At 37.1% G+C, this 24,081-nt stretch overlaps 1 protein-coding gene across 1 annotated transcript in view; it reads left to right on the top strand.

Annotated features, from left to right (window-relative positions):
• LOC150094593 (ankyrin repeat and BTB/POZ domain-containing protein 1-like) overlaps positions 1–24,081 on the top strand; it is a 307,835-nt gene that overhangs the window by 119,131 nt on the left and 164,623 nt on the right. The window contains exon 3 of the mRNA XM_090412059.1: positions 574–629. Within this exon, the coding sequence (XP_090268185.1) occupies positions 574–629 (56 nt within the window). The remainder of the gene's footprint in view (positions 1–573; positions 630–24,081) is intronic.

The following is a 24,081-nucleotide window of genomic DNA, read 5'->3' as shown; positions in this document are numbered from 1 at the left end:
ATAAGTCTCAGCTCTGGTAGAGTTCCAAGGGAGTGGAAATTGGGCAAAATAATTCCCTTGTGTAAGGAAGGTTCTGACACTGTAGTAGCAAATTATAGACTAATTAGTATCTCAAATTGGAAAAATTGGTAAAAAATAGAATTCAAGTAGATCTAGAGTTGCGGAATGCATACTAATCAATATTGATTAACTGGTGGGCCTCTAAGTAGTGAACAAGTTATCTGTTGATGACTGGAATTTTGGAGAGGATTGAGGTGAGGGTGATTGGTTAGTTATTTAAATCAGACTGAGTGCATTAAAAAAAAAAAAAAATAGGCTGGATATAAGCTTGCTTGCACATTGAGATAAGTGCCAACTGTGTATAAAAGATTCTAGAGGTGATATAGGTGTTAGTTCTGAAGCTCAACTTTCGAGTACAGTTGGAGAGATGCAGTCAAGACTGGAAGACTTTTTAGTGTGATTTTGAATTTATACTAATGAGCTACCAATTTATGGTTATTGCATTGCTTTGTTGTTTGATATAATATATATATCACATCTCACTTTCTTCATAGCAGCATTTTTCATTTTCAGTTATTATGCATGCCTCTGTGGACATTTTGAAGTTGTTCAGTATCTTCTTGAATATGGTGAGTAACCTGTTTTGTGCTCATTTTTGTCAGCATGAAATGGGATTAAAGTCAAATAATTCATTTAGTTTTCTTTGCATATTCATTGGATTCTAGAAAAGTGGTAAAAATATAAATGATGAGTTGAGACAGAGAGCGAGAATCATGAATGATATGCTGGCAGAGCTATGTGAGGAGAACAGAGTGCAGTTTGTAAATGTGTTGTATGTATTTGAAGGAAGAGTGGATTTGTACAAAGTGACGGAAAGCATTTGAATGGCTTTGATGCAAGTCAGTGGAAAAGACTGTTTCTAGAAGAAGTGCACTGAGTGATGCATGCAAGATATCAAAGGAAGTAAGGGATGAAGTGAAAGGTAAGAGTGGAATGGATGAGACTGAAGTACTTGTTAATGGTAATAATAGTAGTGTGAGAGATGATGAGAGAACTTGAATACTAGAAAGAAATAGGGAGAATGGTGGTGGACAGGGAGACATGGCATAAGCAGAGTGCTAGAAGAAGAAGGGGATTAACAGCATATGAATGGAACGGCCAGAATTGTGAGGGGATAGTTGAGTCTGAAAAGATATATTGGGTAAGTGGTGATAAAAGTGATTGGCATATCCTGTGCTTATTTACAAATATATGATCATCAGAAGTAAGGAAGATGAAATTGTTTAATTGATTGAGTTTATTGTTCAAATATTGTTTGAATACAACATGAAGGGCTGTCCATGCACAATACATAGCCTCTTGCAGTCGAGTCATCCCCGCCTTTCAGTGGTATAGCCTGTTTCCACAAACAGAGCTCTGGCGAGCATTGCCACTGAAAAAGTATATCTTCTCTAGTTGGAGGAAATGCCAACTAGACCTCTAGATGGTAGATGTCTTTCATCACTAGGAGAAATAGCACCACCTTGCTAATTAGAGATGTGAAGTGACTGCAGTCATGTTTGGTCACTAGAGCAAGGGTTGTGGTTTCTGTCCCCTCCCCACTCTTCCCACATGCAGTGAAAGTGATACCTTCAATAACTTTCCAATCTCACTGTAGTGGGGCCAGGATCCTCCTCCATTTGAGGGTGCAGCAGTAAAATGGTTCTGCAGGCTGGCCACTGGATACCAAGTGTTAGTAATCAATCTGGAGACTTCCCAATCACCTAACATCAAATCCTGCGGCTACGTATTTTGCCAGTTCTTGACTGGAGGGAGACCAAATACTGTGGCTGCAGGGGGAACTGATAAGTCCACATATGGATATGAGACTGAGTTCCCTCTGTGTGGACAGTATGTTTGCAAGGCTGTCACCTCTCACTTTATGTCCCTCTTCCTCACCAAATACCATGATTCACAACCCAAAAATTTCACAAAAAATAGTTAAAAAAACTTCATTAAGAAACAAAAAAAAATCCAGCCACAAAACACATCGGAAATCCAACCAAAAGAATAATAAAAAAACAACAACAGAAATCCAATCAAACAACCCACCAACATTAATTCTTACCAAAAAACGTTTCCACATTCACTTCACCATCTATGACCTAAACAGCAGTATAAATGATGTACAAAACCACCTGCAGTCATCTAATCAGGACTACTACTATTCCTATCAGAACACTTGGCAACCTCAACAGCCGCTGTCCACCTCAACTGCCCAAACTACACATTACATAGCTCTTTCTTTTACATTCATCAGAACCAACATACCATGCCAGAGACTGCATATTTTTGAATCCTCACTGCTTGATCTTCTTTGGCTCGACTTTCTGTATTCTAAATACCCCAATAATGAGGTCATCCTTCTTGGAGACTTCAATGTCCACAACTCACCTTGGCCTCCCTTCTTCAGTTTCACTGACTAAGCAGGCAGGGATGCTGTGGTATTTGCCATCAGCAGTGACCTATCTCAAATCATCAATCTTCCTTCCAGAATATCTGACAATCCCCTCCAGTTTACCAACACACTTGATCTCTTCCTAACAAGATCCCCTTCCAGGTATGCTGTTGTTGTCAGTTCTCCTCTTGGTAACTTGGACCACAACCTCATACAAGTCTCTTGCCACTAAAGGTTGTTCTGTGTCCTTTGCCTCTACAAGGTTGCCAACTGGGAGGACCTCCATAACTTCTGTTCATCCTTCCTATGGTCTGCCTTACTCACTCTGCAACTGGATCACCAACTTTCTCAACAGTCGCTCACTACGTCCATGGTGGACAGCTACTCTCCCCAGATTTCCCCACCAATGCAGGAGCACCCCAGGGTTCTGTTCTTTCACCCACTCTCTTCCTGTTGTATATAAATGACTTGCTCTCTCAGATTCCCAATCCTGTACATAGCTTTGCCAATGATAGTACACTCCATTCCTTCTTTTCCTTCGACAACCCTTTTAGTGCTCAAGTATTAAAATCCTCAAGATCTGCCATGACTAGTGGCTTGAAATCAGATCTAGCTATACCCTAGTGGTGCAAGGACAACCTTGTAAACTTCTGTGCCATCAAAACTCAGTCATGTCTGATCTCTTGCAAGAAAGATCACACGTCTCTTCCCCTTACCTTCAGTGATACTGAGATATCCAAACATGATCAAATTTCTCTACTTGGACTGACCCACACCTCTGATCTTTCCTGGCACAACCACATATAAACTTTAGCTTCTGCAGCCACCAAAAAACTTGGTGTACTTTTTTTTGCAAAAGACACTAAATGGCTGCTAATGCTATACAAAGCTCAGATCCACCTAGCCATGGAATATTGCTTCCATGGGGAGGTGCACCAAAAATCCTCTCTAAAATTACTCAATTCTATACAGAAGAGGACAATCTGGCTAATTAATGATCCCTCTCTGACACATACCCACTTCAACCCTTCTCTCACAGACATCCAGTTTCTGCCTTATGCATCTTCAACAGATACTTTCGTAAAGTGCACTGCCGAATTGGCTGCTATTATTCCTTCATTTTCCTCAAAAATCATTAAAACAAGAGCCACTGCTAACCACCAACTTTTACAGTCCATCTTGAAACTCGCCAAATGCACTGCACTGCCTCCTTCTTCATCCCATTTACTTCTGTTCTTTGGAACAGTCTTCTCCACTCTGCCTTCTCCAAAGATTACCATTTTCAGCTGTTTGAGCAAAATGTAAATAGATTCCTTCTTGTTTTTATTCCTCTTCCCCACACATGTTACTAATGTGCTATAGGTCTTGGCTTTTCATGTGTGGATCAGATTTAAAAAAAAAAAAAGTGAAACATTGGTGGATGAGGTTGATATCCTGTTGCTGATATGATGTTGTTTTTTCCAAAGATAGAAAGGACAATTAGGGAGTGGGGGGGGGGGGAGTGCTGCCAATGATATCATAGTAGGTGAATTATGTCCATGTAAAGTAGGGAAGGAAGATGGAAGTAATGGCAATGTGTGTTTGAGGAAGTATGCTGTTGGGTGGAAGTTGACAGGAAGAGATATTTAGTTGGATATTGCTAAGGCCAGGGAATGTGGAGGTTGGGAATGAAATGTATAAACAACTTGGATTAGTGAAAGAAGGGTGATTTTAATTATAGTAATATAGAATGAATTGATAGCATTTTGGAATAAGGAAAATGAATTTCTTGAGAGAAAACTGTCTTAGGCCGTAGTGTAGGAGTGATCATGAAGCAATCACCTGGGTAGTGACAAGACATGAATACAAGAAACAAATATTTGTGGAACTAAAAGGCTGGTAATTATGAAAAGCTTAGGCAACAGCTTAGAGCTATAGCATGGAATGAGAAATTCAGCATGAAGGAGATAAATGCAACTTGGGCACTGACAAAGAAATATTTAACAGCATCAATGTATTCCAGAGTTGAAAAGGCCAAATTAGGGTGTTATATAGAGTTAAATAGATGAATGAAGGAATTAAGCATGCAATCTGAAAAATGAATGCACTGGAGAGATAGCACAAGATGAATAATGGTAATAATCAGTTGCATAAAGAGTATAGAGCAGGCCAGGAAGGTGATTCATTTCATAAGGACAGTAAAAGGTAGATCAGAACAAGAAAAATCCTAGGGAGTTTTTTTCAGTATGTGGCAAGTACAAAGAAAAATTATTATGGCAGGATTATGTTAATGGATAAAAACATGCAATACTTTGTTGCAGAGGACAAGGTATTCTGTGAACAGTTCATTAGGGTGTTTCTTCATCATCATCAGTACAAAATCATGAGAAGCCCAAGTGGATAGAAGAAAGGGGAAGATGTGATGAGTGAGCAAAGAGATTTATGAAGAGTTAAGTAAGCTTTATCTCGATAAGGAAACAGGACTTGATGACATATCACCACACATTTTAAGGGAATGTTTCAGGGAATTAGCATCAACCTTGGCTTATCCTGTTTAAAAAGTCTTATAGCAGTGCAACAGTACAAATTCCAAAGGAGTGGAAGATAAAATTCTTCCACTTGACAAAGGCGGTGATAATGCTAAGGCTACAAATTATAGGCTGATCTGTATATCTGGAGTGGTAGTTAAGGTGTTTGACAGGTTTGTGTGAGAGTTAAGATACAAAAGTGATTTGATAACAGCAGTGCTCTCTGTAACTATCAGAATGGATTTGTGAAAGGAAGATGTTTTACCAACTTATGTACTGTAACACTGTGATGAATGTATTCAACAACAGATGAATATACATTGTTGTACTTAGATTTTGCAAAGGCTTCTGATACATTGCCACACAACAGATTCGTAACTAAATTGTAGAAGATGGGATTGGATACTAGATTAGCGAGTTATACAAACAACTTGCTGTCAGATAGGTATCAGCAAGTTGTGTTTCAGGGTGCAGTATCTTGAAAGGGGAAAGTCACTAGTGGTGTGCAGGGTTTTGAAGTATTGATTTTTCTTCATATATTAATGATATTGGGATGGATTTAACTAGATATACAACTGTTTCCAGATGATGCAAAACTGAGGAGAACGATGTAGATGTAGCCTTTCATGAGGACCTGAATAGATTGTATGAGGCAAGTGAGAGTAACTCTCAGTTCCATCTATCTTATCGACACTCTACCCTTTCCTCTTTTTCCAGAATTTTAAAGTCTTCCTTCAGTCCTTTTCAGTGTGTCTAAAATATTTCAACTTTCTTCTGTCCTTAGGGAGCCTTAAAGTTTTACCAATCCCTTATCACACCTATCCATTCATCCACCTTTCAGTATATGATATCCTCAACAGCCTTTGTAATACCACATCTCAAAAGCAGCATTTTCCTATCAGACTTCTTTAGGTTCCAAGTCTCATATCCTTAAGTCGCTGTTGGAAAAATAGCTGCATCCAAAATCTTCAACTTGCTGTGCACGTAGATCCACCCTTACAGATTTTTAATCTTCTGATGTCTTCTGAACAGCAATTCTTCACATTAATAATGGATCCCAGGTACTCGAAATTACTGACTTTTTCAACTCTTTCTCCATTAATGTACGCTTGTTTCTCAGGAGCTTATCTGCTTGTATTTCCTCTGAGAACCATAATCTTTGTCTTGCTAGGATTGATCTCAAGTCCTCTGTTCCTACTGATCTTGTTAACTTTGTCAAGAATTTGCCCTAGTTCTTCCTATATCTTGTACCTCAGGTTACTGATCAATCTGCCACCTATCCTAATTCCTGTGTTAAGCTCATCCAATGCTACAAGCATGATGTCCTCAGCAATGGATATTAAACTAGTGAGGAGAAAGTGGGCATCCTTGCCTAACTCCCTCTCCAACCTGAAGCCAATCAGTTAATCTAGTTTCACATGCTGAAACTGTGGGAAGTCTTGAAACACGTTACGATAGGGAGTCTAAATTCTTTATATTTTTTCTGTGATCTGTATAAGGCAAAGGGTCTGATCTCTGGTACCCTTACCTTTCCTAAAACCTGATTTTTTCTCAGACATCTCTGCCTCAACTTTAGCTTCAATCCTATTTAGAACAATCTTTAATAAAATCTTGTTTGCATGAGAAATTAAACTAATAGTTCTGTAGGTTTTGCATTCCTTCATATCTGTCTTCTTGTGTAGTGGTATGAAAGCCGACTTTTCAATCTATAGGCCATGATATGTCTCCCATATCCTTGAAATTCAATCTGTGAAACACTCTTATCCCTCCATCCCCTGTAGCCTTGATTAACTCTGCTGGAATTCCATCTGCATTCAGGGCCTTATTGCTATTAAGCTATTTAACTGCTCTTTCCACTTCGTGCCTAAGTGGAGGAGATTCCAAATTGGTGAGAGGGATCCTCCAAATTTTCTTTGTCACTCTCTGCTATACACTTCCTCACATCGTCTGTTTTTGATTTCCACTTCTATTAGTACTGCTCCATTCCTATCTTTCATGACATTCGATTTGGGCTTAAACTTGTGCTTTAGGTCATGAACTAAACAAAACATACATCCTTTTATAATTGTATCTCCTCATCTGGAACTCTGTCTCTTCACATTTATTAGTATAAAACTTTTCCTTGTCCTGCCTGATGGCTCTTCGGACTTCTCTATGTAATCTCTTATATTCTTTAGTGCCTGCATATCTTCTTAGAATAGTCTTGTATGTTTTTCTGGAGGCCTTCAACTCTCTGAAGATCAGTTACTCGACACATGCCATCCATCTCATTGACGGTCTACCCCTTCCTCTTTTTTCCAGGAACTTTACCTTCTATTACTTGTCTGAAAAGTCCTTCTTCCAACCTTTCAATATGTCCAAAATATTTTAATTTTCTTCTATCAATATCCTTAAGGAGCCTTAAAGTTCTATTGATCTTTTCTAACACCCATTCATTTCTACGTCTTTCAGTATATGATATCCTCGACAGCCTTCTGTAACACAATATCTCAAAAGCAGCTATACTTTTCTTATCTGACTACTTTAGGTTCCAAGTCCCACATCCATAAGTCGCTGTTGAAAAAACAGCTGCATCCAAAATCCTCAACTTTGTTCTCATGGAGATAGATCCCTCCTTGCATATTTTAGACAAGTCTCTGACTGCTGTTTTCGCCATTCCTTCTGAATAGCAATTCTTCACATTAATAATTGATCCCAGGTATTCAAACTTGTCGACTTCCTCAATTCTTTCTCCATTAAGTCGCACTTGTTTTTCAAGAGCTTCCCTGTTTGTATTTCCTTTGAGAATCATAATTTTTGTCTTCTAAGATTGAGTTGTCAGAGGACATCATGCGTGAAGCATTGGATAAGCTCAAGAGAGGAAATCCAATGCTTCACGCATGATGTCCTCGGCATGTTTACTAAACAAACCCAAAATAATGCAATTTTTTTTCTTTCTTATTATTTTGATCCTTCCCCCCCCCCCCACACACATATTGATAACCTATAGCTGACTCCAGAAAATGATGCATTTTTCTCATCTGTGAATTGCTCACTGTGTGCCTGTTTTACCTTAGAATCTGTGAAACCAGCCTCAACTTGCTATGAATTCCTCAGTTTGATCTGAGGTACATCCTGGAGTTTTCCTCTGCAATTCTTCAAAAATTAACCTAGCGCCTTCTCACAGATCATTGCATGAGAAGGCTAGGATCTCCCTTCATGTCTTTCTCTAATCCAGGTGATAATCAGCTGTTCCATCCCTTCATTGATTGAAGATCTATTCTTGTCTGAAATTTTCATTGCATCAGCAGATACCCTAGCACCCATAATCTTCTCTCTCTCTCTCTCTCTGTTGCCAAAAAGTTGCCGCAGTTGAGCTAGGAACGCCATACTGTTGAACTACATCTGTAATTGTTCTACCTTTCTGCACTTTATCTACAATTTCTTTCTTCTCTATGCTCAACCAGGTGTGCTTCTTTCCTGAATTATTCTTCTGTTCACTTCTCTTTGGAACCATTCTTAAATTTTACTCAAAAAAATAATAACTGCAGATGCACAAAATTTTTATTTTCTGAAAAATGCAGAATTGAAAATTAGTACAAACAACACTAGCAAACACCAACGCAGACCAGCAAGAAATGCACAATTCCATGCACGGGCATGCACTGGCCTGTGAAATTCAACTGTTGAGTTGTGAGGCAGCAATGTATGTGTATCCAGGATACATCCTCCCAAGTCATGACTGTATGATCACTTTTAGCAATCAGAGGCAATGTTGTGACCTTGGTTATGGATAGCTCTTGTGATTCTATGACCTGGTTCAATACTCTCACTCCCCTTGTTCCCTCCATCACATGCCTCAAGTAATTATCTCTTAGTAGGTGTATGAATTCTATCTCCTTCCTGTCATGTTAACTTTCTTCCTTCCAGTCTATATCTCCATAGTTGAAGTCGTCCATAATAATCACTCGATCTGTACTCGTACTAATTTGGCGATGCATGCCTTCCAGATCATCTGTGGAACTCCCTGGCCCATAGCAGCAATCAGCTGTATATTTTGTCTTGCTTCGTTGATCTCACACCAGTCTGCTTCAAGTGAACAGTCACACTTCTGCCAATCTCCTGTTCTTTTTGGTCACAATTCATCTGCTATCATCAGCAGTACCCTATCCTATGTTCTCAATCTTTTGTGAAAATACTAAACCCTTCACATTCTATCCCTGTAATTATATCATATATATGGCCTGGTTGGCTGAGTGGTTAGTGTATCTGCTCTCCAGCGAAACGGCTGTGGGTCTGAATCCTGACATGGATGTTTGTGATTGTGAAAATATTAGTGGTGTTGGCAGGCGGCAGATTGCATTGGTCTAACACATCTTCCTTCTGGCAGTCTTTCCTTCACTGTTTACCAGAAACTGACACATACTGGCCAATATATACACACAAACTCTTACCACCAACACAAAAACTAGGGGTCATTAATATACTTAAAACAGGACTTTGAAGATTTGCTCCAATGAACAAGCACTTAAAGATGAATTAAAAGTTATCAGCAATACCTTCTTAAAAAATGGTTAAAGCCAAAATACTATCAACATATTTCTGTACAAGACCTCACGTATAAACAAAAATAAACAAGAATAAATCATGCCCTGAACACTTTACATAGAATTGACTGGAAAAGCACCTATTGTTTACATCACATGATATGAATGTAAATTTAACACGTTCGCTGCCATGCTACATCGGCATGGTCTGTTCCCCTACGCCGAGCAATTTCACTTCTTCAAGGTCAGTACGATAATCTCGTTAACGGAGGTAAGCGTCCTACGAGTATACTCGTAGTTGGCTTGTACACAGCATATATAGTCTATGAGAATACACAGTTTTGATGCTAGCCCCACAAGCCAAGCATTTTCACTTCTTCAAGGTCACTACAATAATCTCGTTCCCGGCGGTAAGCGTCATACGAGTATACTCGTAGCTGGCTTGTGAAGCAGGTTTACCCACTACGAGTATACTCGTAGTTGGCAGCGAACGTGTTAAGGAGGCCTGTGAGATTTTTATCAATCACCCTAATCTTAACAATAATGACTGTCTAAAAATCCCAATCATATGTAAAGTACATATTCTACTTAACCCCTTTCTCCCTAAGGGTTAATTTTAAATAGAACCATAGGTAATCCAGGATCCTAAATCTAATATAACAATTGTCAAGTTAAAGTAGGACATCATTTTCACTGTAACTATATGAAAGAATGTTTTTCTGATGTTATTATAATTTTTATTTTCACTAGAGGTCAGGCCAGTAGAATAACCATTGATCAAATCATTGTCTCTTCAGCATACTATGCGAAATGTATTTTAGCTTGTCTCTGTGTATATATATATATGTGTGTGTGTATACTCCAGATGATGACCATCATATGAAGGTTGAAACATCGAGAAATTAAAATAATTATTTATAACACGGTTGTAGAGTCTATAATTTGTGTAAAATGAGTGCTGATCACCGTGTAACGCTAAAGGAAAGGATTGAATATCACCCAAGCAGCATTGATCTCCTTTCCACCCATATATGTAGTTCCACATATACCTTTTCCTCACAGCAGTCCTCACATAGCTGGCAACCATCTAGGTAACTTCATGGTCCCTCCCACCAATTGGAGGGAGATTTGACATCTCATTTATAATAGCATCCTCTGATGAGATGATCAAATCCAATACCCTCAATCCTCGTGTGCACCACTGTGTTACATACTGCATGAGGTAGTTGTCCCTCAAAAACTCAAACTCATTTTCTTTACTTCCATATGCTATCTCATCATCTCAATCTATATTGCTGTATTAAAATCACCCATAATTATCACCCTTTTGCTATTTGCTTATACATTTTCTGGTCACTACCCTCCACATTACCAGGTCTATAGCAACATCCAACAGGTATTTCATTCTATTCACCTTTATCTCACACCATACTGCCTCAAAACCACTACCAATATTTTTTTTCCTTGCATCTGTACATTGTATGGACATAACTCTTTTCTATCATCAATAGCACTCCATCTCCTTTTTTACTCTTTCTATCTTCGTGAAATGCACATAGCCTTCCAACTTTATTCCTGTCAGGATGTCATCCTCATCCAACCATGTCTCACTTATGCCAACAATTTTTGGGTGAATAATCTCAATCAATGCAACTATTTCATTTCACGTCTTTCTACTTCTAGCATTCATACACAAAAATACCAGCTCATTCCTAGATCTATAACAAGTTTCACTGATACCACTTCTTAGATGTGACTTCTCCATACATTCCTGAAGCCAGGAATGTATGGAGAAGTCACATACATTCCTGGCCTCCATACTCCTTACTCGTCATAGAACTCTTTTCAAATCCAACTGTTTTCTCTACATCCCAGGTCATCCCCTTTCCCTTTTGTCTACACACATTCACATCCTCTAGACGCATCAATCTTTCTCACGCTGCATTGCCTTGTCAACCCTGAGTCACCCTGTTTGTCTTGCACACTTGTTCTCTCATGCTATTTCTTCTTTCATAAGCACCACTTCAATCTCTCCTTTTTTACTTTCCCACACTTTGACATCACTTCTTACTTGCTCAGATTCATTCTCTGCACTCATCACTCTTTCTTCCAGCAGCAGTCTCTCCAAATGACTCACACCAAAACCATTGAATTGCAGTCCATCAATTTTATACAGTTCAATTTCACACATTAACAAACTGCATTAATTTTTCTTCAAAAGTCTCTCCAAATGACTCACACCAAAACCATTGAATTGCAGTCCATCAATTTTATACAGTTCAATTTCACACATTAACAAACTGCATTAATTTTTCTTCACACATTTCTGCTAACATAATTTTTGTTCTCCACCTCATCTCATCACTGTCATACCTGGCCAACACACTGACTATCTTTCCTATCACACTATTATCATTTATCCTTCTCAACAACCTCCTGATATCCAATTGTACATTCTCCTTTTTCCCAGTCAAGTCATTTGTCCCTACTACCACTACCAACTTCTTTGCTTGCTTACTCCTCATATCCAACACCTCAATCACTCTGTTTATTTTACCTCCAGGAAAACACACCTTGTGCATCTTATCATTTACCACACACGTCTAATAATAAAATCGTCATATAATGCCACTCACAGATCTTTCGTTACCATTTTCATATTGACATCTTTTGTTTTCGTCTTCACTCTTCCATACATATCTACAATTCTCATCATTTCACTCTGCATCTACCTCATTTCTTGCTTCATCTTCACCAACTCAGCTTCCAAATCTTTTGTCATTTTTTCACTATTATTCACTCTCGCTATTTTATCACCAGTCACACACACACTTGTTTGCCATTGATCACACTCATCACCTTACTATTAACTGTGGTCTGTTTTTCAATGTCATTATTGCCCACTTTATTGTTAATTTTAATTTTTTAACATATAAAGTATCACCAACTTTATTGTAATCGAACTTTTTTTCCGCACTATCATTTCCACGTACTCTCTGAATATTTGCACAATCTTCAACTGCCATGTTGGTTATGACATGTTCTCTATTCACATTTAAACTGTTTAAACTGATATTTAAACAAGCCTCATGGTCCATCAGAATATTGCATTTCCTACATGCCCACACTTATTCTTTTCTTCTATTCAGACCCCCCACATAAACATTCGCAACATCCCCACACCCTCACACATATATACTATATTCACGGCACTGTACCATTTTTGAGAAATCCATGCTGTCTACCTTTGTGTTCGCACAGATCTATACAGTTAGTTGCCTTTCACTGCCATGTTGTATCAGTGTACTAAATTTAATAATTTTGTAAAACACAAACAAGCTCACATTCTACAAACACTGCAAGCGTACAACTTCTACCACAAATCTTATACATAAACACAGACATTTACAATTAATTGGTCAAAACAACTTGTCTGAACTGGGAGCCTTCTTTACACAAACCTTCCCTTTATGCAAACATAATTAAGAAAAAAAGTTAATGAAAAGTGAATAAGAATTCCAAGATAAGATTTTTACTCCCACACAGTTATAATGTTGTGTTAATATAGTAAGGATTTTTTTATTTTATTTCTTTATTTTCCTGTCTGCAAAAGGTTGTATAAATCTATAATACCTTAGCTCCATGTATAGTACTAAAATTTTTTTTTTTCTATTTTGATCAATTTTATATATTTCTTGTGTTTTTATTTATTTTTGAAATAATCCAGAAATGTCACTCAGGAAACCAAACATGGAACTTTTTCAGACTACTTCAGGCTTCCAATAAGTAGGGGTAGTGGTCCCACGTTGCGTTATGAAATTCATATCCCACCTAAACACAATCATCCATGCCAATGGCAGGATTCAAAATCCACAGCCTGTTGGTTGACAAATAGATATGTTACCGACTTGGCAAGACAATGATGATGAAAAAGCAGAAGAGGATACATCGATGGCTGCTGGTGGGGGGGGATAAAAAAATTAATTCTGCTTTGTAAATTGATTATTATATAGTGTGATATGTAGCTTATCTTTGATGTAGTTTATAATCTCCCTGGACCATTTTATTAAGGAATTTGTATTAAAGCTGATATTCAAATAAAATATACTGAGCTTAGTTCTGTACTAACTGATGATATTATCTTTTTAACTAAATTTCCTCCAAGTTAAAACTGATGTGATTAAATTTGATAGCAAAATCAGCAGTAAACACCAAACTACTAAAAAGACAGGAAAACAGAAAACATTCACATCATTCCCAGTAATGAGCTTAAAGGAATAGGTTCCCTACTTCAGTATTTACAAGCACTTTTTAGTGAATATTTAATTAAATATGAAAATAGAAAAGTAAATTAATAGCATTCAGTAACATATCCCTACATTTTTGAAAGGAATGGTCAAGTGTGTTAAAAAATAACAGCTTTGATATACTTATTCACTAAGAACCTTGCTATAGAGAAAGTCTCAAAGAAATGAAAAAAAAAAAGGATGAAATTTTTCTGCTTCACTGAGGGGAGGAATTTATGATCAAAGTTTCAAATTCTAAGCCTGTCTGTATGGTGAGGATTGTGATCAGCTAAGGGATCCAGAATTGGACTGATAAAAACAGAATTCTTTCTGATGGTAAGAAAATGTTTGTTAAAAGTTCATGTTTTAGCAGTCATTAATACAATGGATGGGGCTAAGGGAGATATCCAGAATCTTAGAGAAGACATATTGAACGTTTTCAAGTCACTTCAGGCCTCTAATAAGCAGATGGTGGATTCGCACTAGGTGATGAAATTCATGTCTCTTGTAAAGGTATTCACAAATATCTATGCCTGTAGTGGAATTCAAACCGTCAAACTAATGCTGGATAACAAAGACATTTTCCACTTAGTGTTGATACATAAGCCATTTGAGCACCAGGCCAGCATGTTATATTTTACAACAAAATGACAAATGCATTGGCCAAAAAAAGCTTATTATTATACTTAGATTTTTCAGAAGCCTTGGATAGATTGCCTTTTGATAAGTTCATAACTAAATTGGATAATAGGTTATCTGATATACACTAGGGGCCAAAATTGTGGAAACCTTTTGAAAAAAAAGTGTATTTCTGAAGTTTGATGGCTCATGACACCACTTTTTATTGGAGTAATACCATAAAATTATATATCAATGGAAAGATAATTTAATCAAGAATGTAATGCAATAACGTTTATGAAGGATTTTTTATTAGAACAGCAGTTATAAAGAAAAGTGAAACACAGAAAAAATGAGATGTACAAAAATTCTCACAATGTGAGTTAATACTTAGTTGGGTAACCTTTATCATTAATTACGGCCTTACAACGCCTTCCCATGGAGTGACCAAGTTTTTTAGTTCTGCAGCTGTTATAATGTGAAACCAAGATTAAATTATTGCTTCTATTAATTGGGTTTTATTGGTGGGTTGCTTCTAACTAACAAGTTTCTTTAGTTGCATAGATTTTCGATTGGGTTAAGGTCTGGGCTATTCCCAGGCCATTCCAGCAGTGGAATATGATTATCTTGAAACCACTTTTTGCACACAGCAGCAACATGACATGGACTGAATCCTGTTGAAATATAAATGTTCATTAGCTTGGAAAAGATCACGTGCGGAAGGCTTCAGTTTGGGCTCAAGTATTTCGTTTATGTATTTTGGGCATTTATATTCCTATTAATCATGCAAATTCTGCCCACCTTTTGATGTCATACAACCCCAGATCATAACACTAAGTGGGTGTTTCATGGTAGGTGTAATGCAATCAGGATGCAAATCTTCTCCGATTCTTCTCCTTACGTATTTTATGCCATCACTACCAAACAGGGAGATTTTGGTCTCATCACTCCAAATAACACTGTCCCATTGTTCCGCTGTCCAGTTAACATGGGTTTTATCCCAGTTTAATCTTTTCAACCTTTGTTTGAGAGATAAAAATGGCTTTTTTCATGGAATTCTAGACCAAATTCCTGCAGTCTGTGCCGAACAGTCCTTGCACTCAACTTCACATTGCATTGAGCCATTTCATCTTGTATACACCCAGATGATTTTCTCTGTCATGTAATCATGTAAGCACAGTCTCTCAATTCTTCTATCATCACTTTTCCTGCCTTTACCAGTCTGGTTTTGTAGTGACTGAGTCTCCTTATACCTCTTCAAAAATTTAGAAATGCCACCTTTGGTTAAGTTCCCACCAATTTTTCTTCTAATTTCTTCATAACTGTAGCTTTGTTCACTTAATAGTACTGTTTTGCATCTCTTTCTGGGTGACTAGTCAACTCTTTGCACCATTTCTTTAATTTTATTACATTTTACAAGCTCACTAAATGAAAGAACACCCCAAAAAAAAATCAACCAACTTGATAGCAATCACACAACACACTTACAAATGTCCTCCTCTCAGCTCCAATACATGACATTAATAGCTGAATCCTACTGTGACCTTATTGCCAAAACAAAATGACACCTGATTGGCTCTCTAAACACTCATGCTCATTGGCTACATTCAAATGAAGGAAAGCTACTTCATATTAACCTAAGCAAGTTGTGATTCTTTTTTCTGATTATTTGGCTATAACTTTTCATAGAATACAGATAATTGAACAAACTTTGTTGCATTATATTCTTGATTAAATTATCTTTCCATTGATATGTAATTTTATGGTATTACACCAAAGAAAAGTGGTTTTATGAGCCATCAAACCTCAAAAATACACTTTTTCCAAAAGGTTTTCAAAATTTTGGCCACTACTGTATATCAAGAAGTTGTTTATGGGGGAAGGTTTCCTTTGTACTGACAAAGAAAAGTTAAAATGATGTGTCACAGAGGTTTGCTTTTAGCCCATTACCATTTAACTTATAACTTATTTTTAAAAAAAGTTAAATAAATTAAATAAATAAAAATTAAAAAAGTTAAATAAATTTAACTTATATTATGTATTTAACTTATAACTTATATCTCCTACTAATGATACTAGGAGAAGTTTGAATGCCAATATACAGACGATACAGAGTGAGGAGAATTATGGAGAATAGAATAGATGTTGTGGTTTATAGAAGGGTCTTGAAAAGACAGAGTAGGCAAATCAGTAGCACTGACTGTTCAGTGTTGTGAAGCATAATGCTTTGACATTGAAAGACAGGGATGGGTTCAGAGTACTTATGATTAGTGGAATATCTTGAAGCCAGTAACAGCAATAATGGATCTGGGAGTTAATGGTCAGTACAGAAAAATTTAAGGATGCATTGCAGAATTGTAAGACTTTGCTATGATGACAAATTATGGTCATGAGGAGGACATTGACAGGTAATGTAAATAGGTTATGGATTCATTGTATAAGGCTTTGATCAGGCAGCATATGGATTACTGTTGGCAGATCACCTGTTTTCTTTGGGGAGAAGGATATGATTTAGGGAAGTGAAGAGCAGTTTTTTATGGAGAGTGGTTGCAAAGTGGAATACATTTTCTCAGAATGTGTGAATGTGGAAACAGTTGGATGAGTTTTAGGCAGAGTTCAGAAAAATGTTCAGAAAATGAAGTGATTAGAAAAGAATGGATCAGTTGAGATTTATATGTGATAGGGGCACATTTCATGATCATTCTCAAGTGTGCGGATCTGTTGATGGTGATATAATAATGATAATAAAAGGAATTGAAACTAATGAATGAATATTAAATCGACCTCCAGGAAGTCAACTCATTGAGGAAGGCCACATGTTACCTGCACCAGCTGACATACACTAGTGCTCAAAAGCTAAGGACAAATGACATTTTTACCTGTATGTGAAATAATTTTCATGACTGCAGACAAATGTGGACATAAATTTATTGTAATCATACTAATAAATTATATTCCACCAAAAATATGTTGTTATAAATTTCATACAAATGAAATTGCAATATGTTTTTGCTTGTTTTAACTAAGGATGTAGTTAAAAAATTTGGAGACACATTGTAGTATGGAATGTGTCCACACCGAACTGCGGCGATTCAGGAGTTTTTGAGGCAAACTGGTACACTCCTCCTTCAGAGCAAGGACGAGTGTACACTGCTCATGTACGATGTGATGTGGCATTGGGATCCATAAAAATGAATTCTTTGCCTACAGCACCATGGAACAATCAAACATGACATTGAAGAATTTGGTTGCAATATTGTTCACCAGTCATAGTCCCTTTTTCCAGCAATTGTAGCCCAATGCATCCATTAAGCATAATGCCTCCCCACCATATCTATCGCTTTCAAGAACATTCTCGTGATGGTAAGCAGTACCACTTTCACATGAGATCAGAGGAAAAACTAAAATGACTCTCATCTGTAAAGAGTACATTAACTCATTGGTGTCTTATCTTATCCAATTTTTATGGCTACAACACCGGTGAAAACATGCTCTACGATGAGCTGTGGATGAAGGGATGCAGATGTCTACTTGTCACGGATCTCTTGCCACAGTTTTTGTCAAGATATCCTTGTACCTGTGTTTTGAATGGAGCCTTCTTGTAAGCTCACCCCATGGTACATCAATTATGTTTTGCTGTTACAACCAAAAATCTGTCTTCATGCTCTGTGGTAGAGCGAGGGTGACCCCTTAGCAACTGTCTGGAACACATTCCATTGGCTTGAAATGCTGACCAGAGCCTGGATACAATGCTACAAACTCTCAAGCAATATCAGTAATCTGCAGCCTTCTTCAAGCTTTCCAGTAATTCTTCTCTCCATGAAATCATCTGAATGATGTCTTTGAGACTTTACAAGAGACATTCAAGTTTGCAAATTTATTCCTTCAAACACAATTTGGTTATAGTAGCCTTTTGCCTTTTATACTGTTGAGTGCTACCACGTGACCCCTTTGCGCACGATTCAAAAATTTGAAACCGCTTTCTACTCAGAATCATCAGTTATACAAATTGCCACAAGCTGATTCATCTGAATTTGCAATTGGAATCTTCAGAAATAGTGTTCATCCTTAGGTTTTGGACACCAGTGTACTTATTCTTCAATTCATTCACACTACTTGTACACACAGCATCTAATGCAATCTATTCCAATCACACACCACTCTATGAGAGAAAAATATAGCTCTCACCCATTCTTGATAGCATTCATTCTCAACTTCCAAGGATGCCTTTGCATCCTTTTGCCATCCTCCATAAAATGAAAAATTCAATCTGCTGAAAGCTTATATGATCCTTTCAGAAGTTTGTAAGTCTCAATCATATCACCCCTCTTTCTCCTGTTTGCTAGTGTCTGTAGTCCATTTCTTAATCAGTATTCCGTAATCCTGATATCACTTTTAATATTCTCCTATGCACCCTCTCCACTCTATCAGAATTACCACGGAAACTAGGAGACCAGACCTGCATGCATTATGTCCCTGCGAGATATTATTATTATTATTACCTCATGGAGTCAAAGACTCATCTGGGAGGTCTTTTTATCACAAACACAGCTCATCATATCGTGTCTTAAACACTCCTTGCTGACACCACACTCTCAGCCAAGGCATTCCAATCATTCACAACTCTGCATGAAAAAAACCTGCCTCTCACTCCCCTACTCACACCCTCTTTATACAGTTTCCAGGGATGACCTCTGGTTCTCCCACTGTTTTATGTAAAACGTGTCCAGCATTAATCCTATAACAACCCCTTACCAACTTGTAGGTCTCTATCATATCTCCCTTATTCCTCCTGTCCACCAGATTCTGCAGATTACATCTTCTCCATCTTTCCTCATACTCGACATTCCAGAGGTCAGAAACCATCTTAGTCAGTCACCTTTGGACCCTTTCCAACATCTCTTCATCCTTCTGAAAACCAGGTGACCAAATCTGGGCACAATAGTCCATGTGTGGCCTAATCAAAGCCTTCTACAACGGAACAAGAATCTCCCTACTTCTATACGTCAGTGTCCTCCGCATCATTCCCAGAAGCCTTTGTGTTGTCTTCATAATTTTGACTATGTGTCTCCTAAATTTCAGATCCTTATCCACTATCACCCCCAGATCTCTTATTTCCTCCACTTCCAATAATATATCCTCACCAAGTATAAATTCTGAATCCCATCTTTGTTTTCCAAATTTTAAAACCTTATATTTTGCAACATTTAACTCGCATCCCCATTTCCGTGCCCAATCACTCAATTTATTCAAGTCTTCTTGTAAGGCCACAACATCTTTACTACTCTTCATGGTTCATCCCAACTTTGCATCATCTGCTTATGACCTTGTAAAGTTTCAATATGACTTATATTTACATGTCAAAGTTTGTTTCAGCATTTCAATTATCCTCTGAGTTGAATTTGCAATCTTTGCTATATGGCCCTTGAATTCTTGGGATTTTTATGCCACCATTATTCGCATGGATAAGAGGAGTCAGAAAGGATCTTACCTTAAATCTTGCAGACTCACATCAGGATGTGAGTCCGCAAGATTTAAGGTAAGATCCTTTCTGACTCCTCTTATCCATGCGAATAATTTTGATTAACCACCCCAATCTTAACAATAATGGTGGCATAAAAATCCCAAGAATTTGGATGGCACACATTCAGCCCACTTTTTTTCCAGGCAACCCTGACTTTAGGATACTTTTAGCAATTTTTCATCTTTTATTGGCCATTATCCATACCAGTTGACTGTAATTTATATGTATACTTATATAAGTAATTTTTTTTTTATTTATTATTAATTTTTTTTTTCCTTTTTGTAAACATGTTGCTCTCCAGCTTAATTTAATTTTGTAACCTAATGGATAATAATAATAATATGACTCTAGCTTTCTTTTATGGTGTAGTAAGGTTTTTTTTTAATTTCACCAGAGGTCAGGCCAATAGTTGTAATGGTTGATCAGTAACATTAGCATGCCATGTAGATTGTAGTGCAGCTTATTTCTTTGAATATATGTGTGTACTCCAGATGGTGACTTTAATGTAAGGTCAAAATGCTGAGTGCTTATTCTGGTTTATATTAAGCTAAAGTTTTATGCTACCATGGTAGTTGTTTCCATAATTTGCATAATAATGTACTCATCTAGAGATGCCAACAGGCAGAGGACTGGAAGGGATATCTTCACACCCAAATGTGACAAACATTGGTTGCTGGAACATCAGAGTACATCAGATAGTAAGAAAAATGGACAGTAATAAACATATAGCTAGGACAGCAATGGAATCCACAGGGAAAAAGGAAAAGGAGTTGCCTCAAGATGACCTGGAGGAAACAGACTGAGATGAATGTAGCATTGATTGAGGCCCTATGCTCTGCAGGGAGTGAAGAGGATAAGTAAGTAATAAGTCTCTTGGCACAAGCACATCATATCAATAGCTTCTTCAACTTCTAAAAAACTAGGCATTCTCTTTTTTGCTCAAGGGGCTGTTTTACATTCACCCAGCTACTAACCTTATATAAATCCCAAATCTGCCCATCCTTAGAATACTGTTCATACATTTCAGGTTGTGCACCTAAAACCTTCTTAAAATTCTTGATACTGTCCAGAGGAGAGCAATTCCGTTCATAGATGACCCTTCCGTTACACCACTTCAACCACTATTTTGTAGATGCAGTGGTTCAGTTCTCTGTCTCTTTTACAGGTACATCCATGGTCACTGCTCCAGTGAATTATCAAACATCATTCCTCCACTTGCTGTTAAGTTTGTTAAAATGAGAGCAGCTGCTATCCAACATCATTTTACAGTCAACTGCAAACTCATTCTGCTTCTCCTCTTTATCATTTATTTCATCTACCTCTGTCTTCTGGAGCAGCCTTCCTTATATTGTGTATAAGACTTGTTATATATAGCTTGGTCAAAGGAAAAGCAAGTTCAGCCTGAACACACTTTTAGTATCCATGCTGATATCCCACCAGTCCCTCTTGCCAAATTTTTATTCAGTTTGTGCTTTTCTATTACACCTGAGTTTCCTCATGCAGTGAAGAGGTAGCAGTGAGCTCAATGTTGCATACACCAGTTGATAGCTTTTAGCAAAATGGCCACTCATTAGTTGAACAATCTCTGCATCTGTCACCTGCATATTGTCTCCATTCAGTAGAGCCGTTCTTTATATTCTTTTTTTCTTTTCGTTGAAGCATAGCAGTAGATTTTTTTGGAGGTCATTTTTAGCTAGCAGAGCCAGTTTCTTTTCATACTCAGACTTAGCTTTCCATACAACAGTTGTAACTCTTCTGGTTTGCTGCTTATAATTTTCATAACTGACATCATCCATAATCGCATGCCATTTCTTCCAGATCATCTTTTTTCTTATGAATTTCTTGCTCAATTAGATGGCACATCCATCCTTATTTATTATTCAAACTCTAGGGATACTTTCCAATATCACATCATTTAAGTATTTTTTAAACACTTTTGATATCCTTCCTATCCAACAATTGATATGGCGCAGAACCCAGCAAACTGCTCAGGTGGTCATAATTTCCTGCTTTATATTTCAGCATGTAATATTTTTGTTGAATGGAATATTCATAAATGTAGTCACTTCCCAAGTGAGTACTGCATGATCACTGTCACCACCCGGAGCCAGAATAGTTACATTTTAAACTGAAATCCCTTCTGATGCTATAATTAGATCTAACAATCTTTGACCTCAAGTTCTGTCTGCCACATGCTACTTAAGGACGTTGTCTTGCAATAGCTCAATAAATTCAGTTTCAAAGTCATTACTAGTATTGCAGTCATAGATTGCAACTCTAACAGGATTCAAGTCATCCAATATCATTAGCAACACACCTGCTCCTCTCTTGTTCATAAAAATACTTTACACTGAATACTAGTTATTATGTGTGCTTCTGATAGCCAGGTCTCTCTGATGCCTACAATCTGAGGTCCCAGCATATTGACCAAGGCAACAAAATCTACCCATTTGTTTTGTATACTCCTATCATATGTTTTCAAAATAATGGAAGCTGTGAAAGTATAGAGTAATTATCTGGATCCATTATTAGTTCTCCCTATAGAATAAATTTGTCACCTTTAATGCTGAATGTGGATGGTCTGATAATTTTTCTAAGCAAGTATAGATTAATCAACTACTGCAATCAAAGCGATTGTCATATGTTAAGATAACAAAACTATACGATGGCCTGTTGATATTATATATTATTGATATTTACAACCCCAGATTGTAAATCACAGCATTGAAAATACATATTTGATGGATACATATATATAACTGTATAGACCTGCATGTACTACCTGGTCCTTGAATGGCATTTGCAAGTCATACTATCTTAAGTTAAATACTTATATTCCATAGATACAATTTATAAATTGGATTCCATCTTTGGAACCCAATTTCATACCACAGAAATGCTGAAATTGACTACTAAAATAAATTAAAACACAAATACAAGATGTGGCTCAAATGTTTTGAGACAATTAATATAAAACAACAGTTAATTACTATACTATGCTAATTTTAGGTTCTTCTTCAAAGTAATTTCCTCCTTGACTGATTCACTTGTTTTTGTTCATACCGCTGGATGATGCCTTCCAGAAATGCCATGTTTTGTTTTCTGAACTGCTCAGTTCCCTTATAACTGCACTCTGAATCTCATTTAGTGTTTGGATGAAAACGTTTTATTGAAAATTTCAATTTTGTGAAAAGAAAATTATCAGTTAGAGTAAGGTCTAGTGAGTAGGATGGGTAGTGAAGGATGACTTACTTGCATGCCAAAAATTGACAATGTTTCACACACTGCTGTACTTCGCAAGCATAGCATTGTGTGAAGGTGCGTTGTTTTGAAGCAGGAACCATTTGTTTGATTGGAACAATGCTAGTCTTTCTTGATTCATTCGTAGTAGTAGGCGAGGCAAAATGTCTTTATAAAATTCTTCATAGACCTTCAGACCATTAAGGACAAATTGGTGATGAATAACCTCTTCTGCTTCAGAAAAATATGATAAACATCATTTTTACTCAAGATTTTTAAAAAATGCAGCTTCCTTCTTGGGTTTTCACAGGATCATACATGAAACACCACATTTTGTGACCAGTAACAAGTTTGTTCCAAAAAAGATTCATTTTTCTTCTTAAAAGGTCTTGACACAAAGCAATGTGATCCTGTCTGCTCTCTTGTCAAGAAGTAAGGCAGTCTCTTGACTGTTATTCAACATTTCTGCAATCATTTTAAGAGACATGCAATGATAGTGATATAATAGTTGAGGAACAGATTCGACATTTTCATCTGTACTTGCCATCAAAAGATGGCCACTTCTAGAATCTTCTTTCATAGTCTCTCTCCTTGTGGAAGAGACTGTACCATCTGTACATATTTGCATGACTCAATGGTTCACTCCCGTATGCATTTTATATCATTTCAAGTGTTTCTATAGCACTTTTAAGAGCCGTTACACAGAACTTTATCACTACTTTCTACTCCTCCATTACATCAGTTAAAACACATAAAACCTTCACTCATGAAACATGCATTAACTCAATAATTGCCAAGCACAGGCTACTGATACTTGGTCAAATGACAGTCGAAGGTTAGCTACAAATATTTCAAATGTTGACCAACAGATGCCATGGCAATGCTCTTATGGTAGCATTAGTCTCCAAACTGTTGTGCTGCACCTTTTATGTGTATGCCTTTA

The sequence above is a fragment of the Typopeltis vanoorti genome, chromosome 22, assembly GCF_054136105.1.
Source record: "Typopeltis vanoorti isolate ZY-2024b chromosome 22, IOZ_Tvanoo_1.0, whole genome shotgun sequence".
Taxonomy (NCBI): Eukaryota; Metazoa; Arthropoda; class Arachnida; order Uropygi; family Thelyphonidae; genus Typopeltis; species Typopeltis vanoorti.
Note: the sequence above shows the minus strand (reverse complement) of the source record. Positions and strands in the feature narration are given on the sequence as shown.